At 38.4% G+C, this 14,785-nt stretch overlaps 1 protein-coding gene across 2 annotated transcripts; it reads right to left on the reverse strand.

Annotated features, from left to right (window-relative positions):
* Positions 1-1,974: 1,974 nt before the first annotated feature.
* LOC146713570 (uncharacterized) lies at positions 1,975-8,956 on the reverse strand. 2 transcript variants are annotated; one of them, XM_085448805.1, is made up of 13 exons: positions 8,862-8,956; positions 8,324-8,369; positions 8,034-8,113; positions 7,228-7,284; positions 6,282-6,329; positions 5,877-5,990; positions 5,613-5,729; positions 4,565-4,678; positions 4,323-4,439; positions 3,820-3,933; positions 3,593-3,688; positions 3,340-3,382; positions 1,975-2,040 (listed from the first exon to the last, which is right to left on the reverse strand). In XM_085448805.1, the coding sequence occupies exons 2-11, from the start codon at positions 8,361-8,363 to the stop codon at positions 3,650-3,652; spliced, it is 840 nt and encodes a 279-aa protein (XP_085304931.1). In that variant the 5' UTR covers positions 8,364-8,369; positions 8,862-8,956; the 3' UTR covers positions 1,975-2,040; positions 3,340-3,382; positions 3,593-3,649. The 2 variants fall into 2 exon arrangements, with proteins under 2 accessions (XP_085304931.1, XP_085304938.1); XM_085448812.1 differs by having other exon boundaries at positions 2,004-2,040; positions 3,360-3,382.
* Between the last annotated feature and the right edge of the window lie 5,829 nt (positions 8,957-14,785).

Consider the following 14,785-nt stretch of genomic DNA (forward strand, 5'->3'; position numbering starts at 1 on the left):
TGTACCATTACACAGCAATACAGATCTGTTGGATCAGGTCATTGTTCGTGCTAACACGGAAACTTGCCAAACAATGATAATTTCAACATCATTGAAATGATGTTGATTAAATGTGCCCCTTTCTTCCTCCAGCCTTTCCTGCCTTAGACAATGTCACATAATGTAATAACTGAAATAAGAAGTAGAAAAGAATAATAATAATACTTAAGAGATTCACGTGAATAAAACGAGCCTATAGAGATTTTACCGAGTTGTTCTTGGCAAACAATATGTGCTTGGCACCACAGTGCATTTGAAATTCTGACTTGAAAATCTGCAAGATAAAAAAATTAAAATGTTGTCCATACATTTCTAAACATCCCAGGATCCATGTGTGTGGGTTTGTAGGTCTGGTCTTGCAGTCTCAGCTAACTGCTCTGTTGTTTTACCCCTGCCACTTCCTTTCTGTGCTCCACTCGTGTATTGAACCATGCAGTATGCTTGTTCATCTTAACTGATATGATGGCTGACAGAAGCTTCCATGTGATACTGAATCAGGTTATTGGCTGGTAGTTGGATGGCAGTGGTCTCTTCTGGGTATTCTTGGAGATCAGGACTGTCTGGCATGGTCTAATAGCAGTTCATTTATAGGCTAATAGGTTCATTTGTGCTGCCAGATGCTCTTGGAGTGCAGTCAGCTTCTTTAGCCAATAGGCATGAATCAGTTCAGGTCTCTGTGTTTATCACTGTCTATCAGTTTGATGTTCAGTGATCCACTAGCCAATAAAAATTGTTGTTATGTGTTCTGTCCTTCTCTCATATCCCTTTTCAGTATCCCTCCATCTCCAGCCTTGGTGGGGTTGGATCAGGAATCCTGTTCCCCTGCAACTCAGAGTACAGCTGGTTCATTCTCCTGCCTTGACTCTCAAGCTAAGACTCCCAAATGTGCAAAGACTCCCAAATCTCTGAGAGTCTTTGCTTGGCAGTCTCCAAGCCCTCACTTATGGACAGCCTGCTGCCAATAGTTATAAAAATTCTCTACACACTGCCTTTATTTTGCCCAGTAGTGGGATCATTAGGCCTGTTCTAATCCCTTGTCCCTGTCTATACTTTCTTAGTCCAGTAGTCCACTTCTCAACATTGAGTCCTGGTTCCCCAACACCTGACAGGGACCTGAGGTGACATCCAAGCCAGTATGGCTTTAGTTATCTCTCTCACTCATGTCTGACCTATACATAACAGGCTATGCTACCTTTAGTAGAAGGCCTCAGCATGGCTGTGGAGTGAAGCGAAAGCTACCAATAAAATAGGATCGTCAGTTTATGAGGTATTGTGGGTTGTTGTTGGGTTTAGTTTTGTGTTTTATTTTATTTCATTTTTTTCAAATTTGAGGTGATTTTCTGACTACTTTGACCTCATGTTCAAAAATAAACAAAACATTTATCTTGGCAAAACAGGTAGATAGATACAAAAAAACAAAAAAAAATGTACATAAATAAATCTCCCTTACCAAGAATGAGTAGAAAGTAAATTGTCCATCTAGGTCTGGAGAAAAAAAAAACATCTGTACATACTGCCATGTAGCACTATGTACATACGGATGCACATCCACAGTGAGTGAGCACAAGAGGACTGGAGGACAATGACAAAAAGTCTTTTGTAAAAATTTTATTTATCTATTTTGTTACTAACATTTATCATATGTGTTTGTTTTTGTGCAAACAATGCACGGTGTTATATTAATTAAACTGTGCAGGGACCCTGCTGCCAGTTTGTGGATGAACAGCCCCGGAGAATGGTTTTCAGCTTCATGTATAAACTATACTTTTTAACTATATTTTTCTTCTTTTTAACAAAAAAACCTTTTGCTTATTATGAATGTTCAAAATAAAAATGTGTTGTTAATTCCTAAATTAATAATGCATCTATTTTACAAATATACACATGTTAAGTAAATCCCATTCCCAACTCCTGTTTTAGGACCTCCCCTTGTTGCTCAGCTTCCTCTCTCTGCTGTTCATCTGTTTCCTGCTGCTGGATTTCCGTTATTTTATCTTCAAACTTGAGAGAGAAGGAAATATAAGAAGAGAGGTTAATCTGTAATGAATGACTACATAAGTTACAGCTGAGTACATTTATTTGCACAGTAGTCTCCCCCTGCTGGTCATTATATTTAATATAAGTTGAACAAACTTTGCTTAATTGGCTTCACTTTTCACACCCAGAACATAATTTGTTATAAATCCATGTTATGATGCATATGATTACAAGATGTATAACATTTAACTTGACTGTAAGATTCAAAGATGAAAAACTGCAGTGTAATACTGGACTGTACAATAAAACAATACAGAGATAAACAGGTAATTTTATCGTTCTCATGGTCAATTCTACGATGGTTTCATGACACTATCAATTCAAAATAAATGAATAAACTCAGAGTATAACTATATAACTTTTAGATCACTCTCAATACGTGTATGATAATGGTATTTACTATGACAGACAAATAACTAAAACAAAATAGAACAAACAAAAAAATTAGAAGGAAATAAAAAAAATGAGCTAGATCTCCTGCTACTGTTATGAGTGGCTGTGTGCAGACAGGAATAGGACCCAAGGTGCAGATTCCAGAGACAGTCGTGAACTCAAAACAGCTTTAATGTTAAACTCAAAATATAACATAACTGGAAAAAAATCAAAATAAACTTAAACCAGAGGCCTGACAGAACACACAGCTAGGTAAACGGTAGATCCTGACACAAACACAAAGAAACACAGGGCTCAAATACACAGAGGGAGCAATCAGGGAATGGGTAACAGGAGGGAAACACAGCTGGGGCAAATCAGGCCTAACGAGACAAGGGGAAGCAAAACCAGACACATTAACATCAGACGTGGACTTTCAAAGTAAAACAGGAAACCCATAACACAGACTGAACAAAAGACACAGACTCACATGCAGGCACTGCAACAAAGGGAACAAAGACATGGGACCAGGGCAGACACAGACACTGACTGGACACGGGGATATAGCAACTAAGGATACACAGAGACGCGAACTAGACAAAGGGATACAGCTGACAGGGGAGACAGAGCAACTAGAGAAGACAGAGACATAAACCATAAGACAGAACTCAAAGAAACCAAACACTAGAAATAATAAATAATAAACTCAAAAACCCTGAGTCAATGACCCAGGCATCCTAACAGCTACACGCAGGCACTTTTTATAGTATGCAAGCTGGCATGATTAAAAGGCCATTCTGACCCACAACCCTACTGTCTATGTCTAAGTAGTATAATATAAAAAGTGATGTAAAAATATAAAAGTAGTTAATAATTATGAATTGAACATACATAAGTGGGGTGGGACCTACTATGTGTACAAATGACTGAGAGGCTGAAAAAAAGAGAAACAAAATTTTAAAAAAATGTACAAATATAAAACCAATATATTTCCATGCACTTAAACAGAGAATAACTAAAATCACATTAAAGATAGTTTGATGAACTCCTTATTTGAATTTTTTGTTATTTGAATACATTTGTCTTTCAGTGAAAAATCAGTAATGAAGACCTTGGTGAATGCATCTAAATGAAAGATACAAACCTTTATGTCTTTGGTCTCAAGCTCCTTCATTCAGGAAGGACATCAGGACATCTGCTTCTATTTCCCACGCTTTAATTTAGCTACTTCTTCATTTAACTGGGAGGGGAAGGTAAAATGGTACATTTGCATACAACATGATTACATACTGTGATGAGAAAAAACGCGTGTCAACTTTTTATTTATTTATAGAAATATTAGACATTAAGTCTAAGGAACAAAATATGAACCTCTTTCTTCTGAGCTTCGAGCTTCATATTTATGGTCTGCAGCTCCTTCACATCTTGCTCTCTTCTATTTTTTTCAGCACGGACCTCCAAAAGTTCAGCCTCTAGCTCTTTGACCTTGAAGAAAAGGAAAACAGAGTCATTCTTAATAAAAGAGAAAAGCTTCTGTTAGGTACTGCGTAGGTTATCTATTTGTTCAGTTCAACTATGATAAGGAAAATATTTACCAACCAAAATGATGGAATAAAGCTGTTATTGCGTTCAGATTTTAGACAAAATTGCAGTGGCCATCAAGAAAATAATAACAATAAAGGACAATGTCAACATTAAAAATATCAACATTAATTTTAAAAACAAAATATGTGGCGAACAGAGATCATTGGTTCCAGAGAGAAATTATAACAGATTAATAAAGCATGAGTTAACACAGAATCAATATAACAGAATATATGGTGTAATGGGCTAATGAAATAATACTTAAAACTGAAAAAACTGAAGTAAAAAACCTTTGTACTGTTGGTTTCCAGCCCTTTCTTCAGTGTCTCTACAGTTATCTCAGCATTCTTCTTCTTCTGCTGCTGTTCCCTGAGCTGATTTCGAACTTCAGCTAGTTCATCATTCAGCTGGGAGGAGAGGGAAAATGGTAGAGATACATTTGCATACAACATAATTACAGAAGAAAATGCATGTCAACTTTTTATTGTGCATTCGAATATTAGACATTAAGTCTAAGTAACAAAATATGAACCTCTTTCTTCTCGGCTTCAACCTTCCTATTTATGGTCTGCAGCTCCTTCTCATCTCGTTCTCTTCTATTTTTCTCGGCACGGAGCTTCGAGAGTTCAGCCTCTTTTTCTTTTAACTCAGGGGAAAGAGAAACAATGAACACATTTAACCTGATTATTTTAGTTTATGTAATTATTTTAAACATCAGTAATTATCTTCAAAAAAGGACATTGAATAGAGGGAAACTGTCACGGGCCGCCGGGGCAGACCGTGTGGAGTGAGTGGAGGACCCAAGAGCAAACAGAGGTGAGGACACAAAACCGGACTTAACAGAAGGCGAGCCTTTATTTAGGGCCGAAAACTTAAGGAACAAGGCAGCAAAGCAACTGAGGGGAAAACCTGAACATAGACTGGGAAAGCTATGGCTAAACAAGGTACAAACTAGGACTAGTTAAGGCTGGGAAACTATGACAAGGGGTAGGGGAGATAACACAGACGACGCGACGCAGACTACATGAAACACAGAGACTAAATACACATGAGGGATGATCAGGGGAAGTGGCCACACATGGGATCACAGCTGACACACATGAACCTAACGACAGGACAGGAGGGTGCAACTGAATACACTGACAATGAATACAGACTTACAAAGTAAAACAGGAAACATGGAAATTAGACACGACAAGAACTAAACATAACCACGCAGACAGGACTCATGACCCAGGGAAACTTAGTACAGGGGAGATGACATAACTGACAGCATGAACTTGACAGTACAAGACACACAGACATAAACACACGAAGGGCAAGGGAGACTTAATGCAAGGGTAATATATACAAATGGCTGGACTACCTTAGAGAACCTAAACAAACAATAAACATCAAAATAGGCTAAACATAACACACTGGGTCACACGACCCAGGACCATGACAGAAACTGCAGCTAAAATATATTATCTTCAAAAATGTTGGTATTTGAAGTAAAATTCAAACCTGAATGTATAAAATAAAAGATATAAGGTAAAAGGTTAATGTAATAATAAAAAGAAAAATGAAAATGAAGTTACCTCTTTATCGTTGGTCTCCACCTTTGTTTTCAGGGATTGCACGTCCATCTCAATATCCCTCCTCTTCTGCTCCTCTTTATTAAGTAAACGTTGTAGTGTTGATACTTCCTCATTCAGCTGAGTAAGGAGAAAAAGATTTATGCTGTGGTGGTTTCAGGTTGTTTAATGTTTTGAAATAAATGTTTTAACCACTATCTGCTGTGTGTGTCCTGTGAGTAAGAGTACTCACTTTGAATGATTCTAAGTAACCTCAAAATCATGTACCTCTTTATTCTTGTCCTCAATCCTCAGCTTCATGGTTTGCAGTTCCTTTTCATTTTCTGTGCTCCTATTTTTCTCAGCACGGAGCTTCATGACTTCATCTGCTTTGTCTTTTAACTTGGTCAAAGGGAAACATTATTTCAAAATGAGAAATCACTTTACAGTTGAGTTGACGGTTAACTGAAGTGAAGAAAGCTCTCAGAAAGCCAGTTGGTTGGTGAACAAGCATTCATGTTGATGCTATAGCAACTGGCAACAATCTTAGCACTAGAGAATAGCTAAATGTTGTTCATTCTAGTCCTCCTTTAGAAGGAGGTTGATGGGGTCATATAGAAATATTCAGTGCATTGAGATATAACTTGATATCTAACTGAATGTACAGAGGTAAAGGAAATAAAAGACAATAACCTCTGATTGGCTGTCCTCGAGCTCTGTCTTCAGGGTCTGCAGGTCTTTCTGCAACGATTCATTCTTAGAAAAGAGTGATTGGACCCTATCTAAGTCTACATTTTCCTCCAACTGAAAAATAAATGAATAACCATGTTGTTGTATTAAGTTTAAATGTATTTCTGCTGTGTCTCTAATACCAGGGTCACCTAAAAATCTTGACCTTTCCCTACAACGCACCTTCAGATTACATGATTTGGTTCTAGAAATGTATAAAATGTTTATTAATTTATGTAGAGATTTGTTTACTTTGCCTTTCAACTGAAGAGACAGTAAACATTGCTGTGTATCCTCACTCTGCTTTTAACAAAGGCTTCATTCCATAAGTGGTTTTGCTTCCCAATCATATAAGTCCCTTGAGATGACTTCTGTTGTGATCTGACACAAACTTAATGGAACAGTGGTGACATTGTACAAGAAGGTTTGTGTATGTATTTGAGATTTACTTTCTCCATCCTTTTGATAGCAGAGGTAATCTTGGTGAACTTCCGTTGTGACCCCTACCCCTTAAGTGTGTCATTTCTCAGCCACTGAAGTCTCTCCAGCTAACAAAAGTGGGGAGGATCAATGTTACATCAGTCATACTGGTTATCCCAGAGCTTAGCTTAATAGCTACATATAAATGGGGGAAGAGTTGCCAATCTGTCTCGGGTCAAAAATGAAGAGAGGAGTGACATATTATCACATCCATCCATCTTCATCTGCTCATCCAGGCTTGTAGAATGGGGCCAGCAGTGTAAGCAAGAAAGCCAAGAACTCCATCTTCCCAGCTCCCTGCTTCAGCTCTGGGGAACATCAAGCAGCTCCCAAGCTGGTAGAGACATGTAGTCTTTCCACTGTGTCCTGGATCTGCCCTGGGCACTCCCTCCAGACTAGAACAATGCTTTAATTTGTTATATAGAGTTACCTCATTTTTGAGCACCTCAATCTCCTCATCCTTCCTCTTGAGTTCAGCTTGTGTCTTCTGTGTTTAAAAAGATCAGGAGCTCAGTACATACATGTTGAGGAAGTTGTTTCAGTTTATGCAAGTGGATTTTTTTATGCTTTTTTAATGGTTTGCTTTTAGTGTACATACTATTTAAAATGTTTTCATCAGTGCACCTTTACTTTTGTTTAGATTTGTACACACAAATGTGGCACCAGTGGCACTAAAGAGAGAGTGAAACAAGCTGTCAAAAGTCAACAAAGCAACACCTCTAAAAACTTGTGTTTGCTTTACAACAGAGTCTCAATGTGATGGTTGGTAATTTTATTGTGGTATCTATTTCTGCAAGTTTGTCCTACTATCATGCCTTTACTCACAGCCATGACTGTCATTCATATTTACACCATTTATAATTCGTTTTTAGTGTATTAGGTCAATTTCTTTCTCCTCCCCCTGTTTTTTTCCTGAGTTGCTCTCTTGGCTTTGTGCTTCTGATTCATCTCTGACTGAACCTTGTTGGTCAGGTTAGACTTCCTTCTAACACGCAATTCTCTTTGTTTCTTTCTTCATCTGACGTAGACAGAAGAAATGTCCATTGTTTACTTATATGTTTGGTTTCATTTTGTGTTTTTCTTCAGCTCAAAGCCTCAGTTGAATTTCTGTCAGCTGTCTTATTTTCATTTTTGCTCTCTCAAAAAACAACACCTAAATTGGTAATCGTCAATTAGTGTTTAGTTTGTGGAAAAGTGAAAAAGGAATTTGTGATTTACTGTTTTTCTTTTGTTTACCTTGTATTTGACAAGAAGAACGGCCCCCGAGACAACAGTACCAACAACACCGATGCAGATGACCGGAGAAGTCAAATTCTCTGAAGTGAAAAATTAAAGAAAATACTGAAAATAAAATAACTCTGATAATAATAATAATCTTCAATGTCAAACACAAAAAGGTTTCTTCATAATCTTCTAACTGCCAGTAAAAATTAGTAAGTGAAGAAAAGCAGAGTTTTCTGAAGTATTTTTATACACATATAAACAAGTACTGAGCTTTACATTTGAATACAGTTGTGTCAGGTTACCTGGGCTGACCAGGAATCCAAACCAGCTTTTCAGGCTCATTTTGTTCTGTAGAACAAGAAGGAAATCGTCACATTAAAGAGATATACCTCTGCATTCATGTTGTGCTCAAAAAATGTAGATGTTTAAAAACAGCATCCTATCTCAACTTGATGATCTATCAACACTTAACTATATTCAGAATAAATGATTTTATCTATTTTGACTCAAAACAAAGGGTAAGAGTTCATGTTAATTAGGTCGTAATGATTTGTTATGCTTAAACTGTTTCTTCTCTGTAGATGGCCTTCATTGCACACACACTGTGTAATGTACAGAATAGAGAGATAATAACTATTACAATGAAGCTTGTTGTAAATTGCCTCACAAATAAACAAATACACCTTAAATCACCACAAAATTTGCAAATGAGAACTAAAGTTTTACATTTTTGAGGCTAAAAGTTTAACAGTTTAAAGCTATCAGTTAGAACCACAGAGACACACATTATGTTTCTATTATACAGTAAATTATACAAACAACCAAACATAAAGTATTTACCTCATAAATTACACCAATGCATCTGCTTCTTTGCAGTGAGTGAGGCTGTGCAGCATGACTCCTTCAGCACTGGTTAAAGGAAACACTCACCTGCAGTAACAGGAGGCGTGGTTTCTTCAGAAGTCTGATGAGAAAAGAATGTGTGCCTGTCAGACAAACAATCAGTTCATCTGAGTGTGCGCATGTTAAAAGGAAACTTCATTAAATGCTTGTAATGTCAGTGATATGATCTGGTTGAGCAACTATTACAAACTTAAGGCCTTGACCTTTGACCTTTGACCTTGCTATAATGAAATGTTTTCTTGTGTATCCATACTTTGTTTTGTTTGTGCACACAAACATGTCTCCAGGACAAACAAAAACTAACAAAACAAAGTTAATATGTGGCAAAAATGTTACTACTGATTTAAATTAGTTTTTGATAATAATAACTAACTAACTAAATAAATAAATAAATAAATGAACAGACAAACTATGCTCCTCTGGCATTGAATGATGAATACTAATAATTCAATAAGCATAAATGATAACTGAACTGTTTTATTGTGCGTTAGCCTTTGTACCTTTCTGGTGTTCTATTTTCCCATTATTGTTATTCCAGCTGCTTCATCTGTGCTTCATGTTTTCTCTCTTTGTTAACCACATGCTTCTAGACCAGGGGTCAGCAACAGCACGCGTGCCCAGGGTTGCCGACCCCTTCGCGATGCCCAGTCCAGCTATGGTCGGACCATAGCTGGACTGGCCATTAGGCATACCGACCATTTGTCCAGTGGGCCGATGGCGATTTTTCATTTTTATGAATGTTTTTTTTTTTTTCTAGTAACGGTGTAAACAATGAAAGGTGGTGCTGGCCGGTGTGAAAAATAACTCAGTTTTTTGGTGGAGGAGGAGAGACCTGAGGCGGTCCGAGTGTCAGGTGAACTGAACTTCAGGTAAGAAGTTATGACCTGCAGTCTATCTGGGTCAGATATAAACCAAGTTTAGGTGGAGTTTATTTTCGTTGTGCTGACTTTTTACAGTCAGTTACAATAACTCGTAGTGCGTACTAGCTAGCAGGACGGAGTTTCTAAACTGCTGGGTGGGTGCTATGATGTTACTGATAATGAACTTTATTTTATTCATAAGCTTAGTTAGTAGTCCCGTAAAAATGGATTCGACCCGTCAGAGAAAATATTACGCGTTTCGTATTTAGGTGAAAAGGAACAGTTTGTCCCAGACTTCAGATAGAATGGAAAAAGCTGGAGTTATTCTGTGACTTTGCTGCACAGCTGCCTCTTCTCTCATTCTCTCCCCCTCCCTCTCCTGTTGCTACTTCAATCATGAAACTGATCAATGATCAGCTGATCGGCTTTTCTGACGCAAGTCCCGTCTCTCTTGTTTGTTTATCGCCCACTTTGCACCAGAAAGAGGAAACCAGCAGATGTCACGCTAAACAACAGCAGCACGTTTAAGCTTGATCAGCTGTTGTTAGAATTGATTTAATATTAATTTCTAGTATCAGCTGATGTTTGTTGGCGCCACAGCTGTAAAGCTGCTGGTCATGATATCGATTTGGATATATGGTGAGAGGGAAACATGAAGATGAAACCAGGAGATGTCCTTACTGAATCATCAGAGCTGAGCAGGTGATGGAGAAACAGGTTTACCTTTTAGGTGACATGAATGAGTTGAAGGGAAGTTTTGAACTGTTTCTGAGAGACAAATAACACCAGGATCCTTTTCTAAGTAGCTGACAGCTGGTAACTGTGCAGGGGCGGATCTAGCAAAGTGTTGCCAGGGGGCCAGGTAGGGCATTAAAAGGGAAAGGGGGGCACAAGGAAATACTTTGTTATTCTCATTTAAAATGTCTAGCTTTTAACAAATAATTATCTGAATCTTACAACCAAAATTTTTGTCTGATGTAAAATGTATAGAAATCATACATATACCAACAAAACAGTGTATATCACTGTCACAACAGCGTTTGTTGTTTTTTTTCCAAAGGCTTTCCATAAAAGGCTTTATGGCTTTTCCTGTAATACCTGGTGGGCCGGTCTCTAGTCAAAATGCCCGGGCTGATTTTTTGTCCCAGCCCAGCCCTGTGCATGACACGCAGTGAATTAATCTGAGAGGATGCATTAAAAATTAAATGGCCGGGCCAGTGGTGCACATCGCAAATTAGCTCACATCAGTCACATCAGTTGTGCCACTTCTTAATGACGGTATCTTAGCTAACAACTCCAACTACTAGATTTAATTTGTAATTCGCTAACAATAACTTAGCTTACTGGTGAGAGGGACGTTGCTAGCTGGCAGTTTTTTCAAGCGATGTTGAAATTTCCACATTCCAACACTTCAAATGCTTCAGGAGCTGTGAGCTCAGTGCAGCATCAGCACTGTGGAAATACCGTGGCTTGCAAAAGTATTGAGGCCCCCTTGAACTTTTCCACATTTTGTCACATTACAGCCACAAATATGAATCAATTTTATTGGAATTCCACGTGAAAGACCAACACAAAGTGGTGCACACGTGAGAAGTGAAACGAAAATCATCAACAAAAACACTTTTTACAAATAAATAACTGAAAAGTGGGGTGTGCATAATTATTCACCCTCCTGAGTCAATACTTTGTAGAACCACCTTTTGCTGCAATTACAGCTGCCAGTCTTTTAGGGTTTGTCTCTACCAGCTTTGCACATCTACCGACTGAAATTCTTGCCCATTCTTCTTTGCAAAACAGTCAGATTAGATGGACAGCGTTTGTGAACAGCAGTTTTCAGATCTTGCCACAGATTCTCGATTGGATTTAGATCTGGACTTTGATTGGGCCATTCTAACACATGGATATGTTTTGTTTTAAACCATTCCATTGTTGCCCTGGCTTCATGTTTAGGGTCGTTGTCCTGCTGGAAGGTGAACCTCCGCCCCAGTCTCAAGTCTTTTGCAGACTCCAAGAGGTTTTCTTCCAAGATTGCCCTGTATTTGGCTCCATCCATCTTCCCATCAACTCTGACCAGCTTCCCTGTCCCTGCTGAAGAGAAGCACCCCCAGAGCATGATGCTGCCACCACCATACTTGACAGTGGGGATGGTGTGTTCAGAGTGATGTGCAGTGTTAGTTTTCCACCACACATAGCGTTTTGTATTTCGGACAAAAAGTTCAATTTTGGTCTCATCTGACCAGAGCACCTTCTTCCACATGTTTGCTGTGTCCCCCACATGGGTTGTGGCAAACTGCAAACGGGACTTCTTATGGTTTTCTGTTAACAATGGCTTTCTTCTTGCCACTCTTCCATAAAGGCCAACTCTGTGCAGTGCACGACTAATAGTTGTCCTATGGACAGATTCCCCCACCTGAGCTGTAGATCTCTGCAGCTCGTCCAGAGTCACCATGGGCCTCTTGGCTGCATTTCTGATCAGTGCTCTCCTTGTTCGGCCTGTGAGTTTAGGTGGACGGCCTTGTCTTGGTAGGTTTACAGTTGTGCCGTACTCCTTCCATTTCTGAATGATCGCTTGAACAGTGCTCCGTGGGATGTTCAAGGCTTGGGAAATCTTCTTGCAGCCTAAGCCTGCTTTAAATTTCTCAATAACTTCATCCCTGACCTGTCTGGTGTGTTCTTTGGACTTCATGGTGTTGTTGCTCCCAATATTCTCTTAGACAACCTCTCAGGCCATCACAGAGCAGCTGTATTTGTGCTGACATTAGATTACACACAGGTGCACTCTATTTAGTCATTAGCACTCATCAGGCAATGTCTATGGGCAAATGACTGCACTCAGACCAAAGGAGGCTGAATAATTACGCACACCCCACTTTGCAGTTATTTATTTGTAAAAAATATTTGGAATCATGTATGATTTTTGTTCCACTTCTCACGTGTGCACCACTTTGTGTTGGTCTTTACCTGGAATTCCAATAAAATTGATTCATGTTTGTGGCTGTAATGTGACAAAATGTGCAAAAGTTGAAGGAGGCGAATACTTTTGCAAGCCACTGTACATGGATACATCCGTAGACAGAATTCACAGTGTGTTTTCGGGACTTTCAGGTGTATGGACCAGTTTTCTTTTCTTTTCCTGTCAGAAAGTTTTAATGAGCAGCTGGATTTTTTCTCTCTTTAACTGGCTGGACACAGAGGACATCGAAATGCAGCTGATTGAACTGAAAACCTCAACTCTGTCGGGGTCAAAGTTTGCAGAACTACAGATGCAGTTGGAATCCATAGCTGTGCGTGTTCATGGAGCTGCATTTTCACCGTCTGGACATCACTACCTGATAAGGTTAACTGTCTTCAGAACATTGCAGAGGCCTTATTGACAGTATTTGGCTCTACATATCTGTGTGAGCAGATTCTCTCTCATGTGAGTGTCCTCAGGTAGTCGTCTGAATGCTGGACACTCGGAGACCCGTGTCTCTGAGTGGGAGACCGGAGATCCCATTAACATGTGTATCTCTGTATTAAAAAACATGCCACATTGGCCCAGTTTATTTTCTTAAATAGCATTTGCTTTTTCTGTTGTGTAGTTCATTTGCTGTTATGGAGTTCTTGTTATGGATAAAAAGTGTCTTTTTTTTAAATAGCTGATAACTATTTGCTGATAGCTGCCAACATCTGCAAACAGATATAATTCTAGAAAGTTGCTCTATATAGTGTGTAACTGTTGATATATAGCGTTGTTAACTTTATTGCTAATGCAATCATATGACATATTGACTTCTTAGGAAATTTTAGATTGCACTCATCATCAGAAAGGTTGCCGACCCCTGATCTAGACTCATGTGCTGAATTCACTAGAGCCAATACAATGTGGATATTCTCCCAGTTTGTGGGATGATGGGAACAAGGAATTATAAATGCCACATAAAGTGGGACACCAGATCACTTTAGTGCAGGAGCTCCAGTGTTTCAACTGACCTACAATCTACAACATTATATTACAAATGTACATAATGTAAAGACTCCAGAGGTGTAGTTCAAAAACTGATTTAGGTTTTACAAGTAATCAACTATATTTATCTGTGACAGTGTATCTTTTGTATCTTTTTTGTTTGTTTGCTAAGCTTTAAAAGTAAAGTCAAAGCAAACATTTAATCTGTTTTGAGTGGAGTTTGTTAAACCTGTTATCTGGCACTGTTTAGGCCAAGGTTTAGGTTTGGAAATACCTGGAAATATCTCAAAGGTCATATCTCAGGCTTTAAGATCAAGCATCATAGGCCTACTTGTTGGTTTGATTGTTTATTTAGAAACATAAACCTGTTTTACTCAGGTGACCAGGAAATTTCAGAGCACTGCAGCTGAAGAAAAAGCAGGAAACAAGTGAGGACAGCACTACATCCAATAACATGGCTTTTGTTTATGTTATTTTTAATTTTTTAATTTTGTCTTTCTTTTTGCATGTTTTTAAAAACCATCATGTCTTAAGCCCCTTTGTTGTTGTACACAAGCATTAGGAAACAAAGCTCCTTTCCCCAGTAACCTCACACTGTACAGAAACAGTCGAGCAGATTCTTCAAACCAAGCTGCGTATCTATTGCAGATTCAGTCTTCCCAGCCTGGAGAAGGTCTACAATTTTGTTTCTGGTGTCCTTAACTTCTCTGCCCTTTCCTGTAGAGAGGACACCAAGCTAACACATTTTTTTTTAAATAGTTTTTTTTTTTAAATTTTCTAATTTTTTTGTAATTGTTTCAATAAATCACATTTCATTTTCCATATATGACAGTTAATTTGTATCATATTTGCTTATCTGTGTTTTTAATTACATAAAAATGTATTGTACCATTTATTTATGTTTTTTTTAGGGGGAAGAAATCACACTGATGATGTTGAAGTCCCAAAAACTGGCAAAAAAACTGTAGGCTGTGCATGAAATATGATGCACTAGGCATTAAAGGGTTAAATACAATTCAGGGGAACTTTATTGGCCCATGACATCATTATTTGTT

The sequence above is a fragment of the Copadichromis virginalis genome, linkage group LG3 (assembly GCF_057382275.1).
Source record: "Copadichromis virginalis isolate Kocher_CV1m ecotype Utaka linkage group LG3, C_Virginalis_male_GT1.1, whole genome shotgun sequence".
Classification (NCBI taxonomy): domain Eukaryota; kingdom Metazoa; phylum Chordata; class Actinopteri; order Cichliformes; family Cichlidae; genus Copadichromis; species Copadichromis virginalis.

What these genes read in the sequence shown, in the direction of transcription:
- LOC146713570 (XM_085448805.1), bottom strand. Translation starts at nt 8,363, where the DNA reads ATGAGCCTGAAAAGCTGGTTTGGATTCCTGGTCAGCCCAG. An exon ending in TGGAAACCAACAGTACAAAG is followed by an intron (nt 3,934 to 4,322) that starts GTTTTTTACTTC and finishes CTTTTCTTCAAG; the next exon opens with GTCAAAGAGCTAGAGGCTGA. An exon ending in TCGAAGCTCAGAAGAAAGAG is followed by an intron (nt 3,689 to 3,819) that starts GTTCATATTTTG and finishes TTCCCCTCCCAG; the next exon opens with TTAAATGAAGAAGTAGCTAA.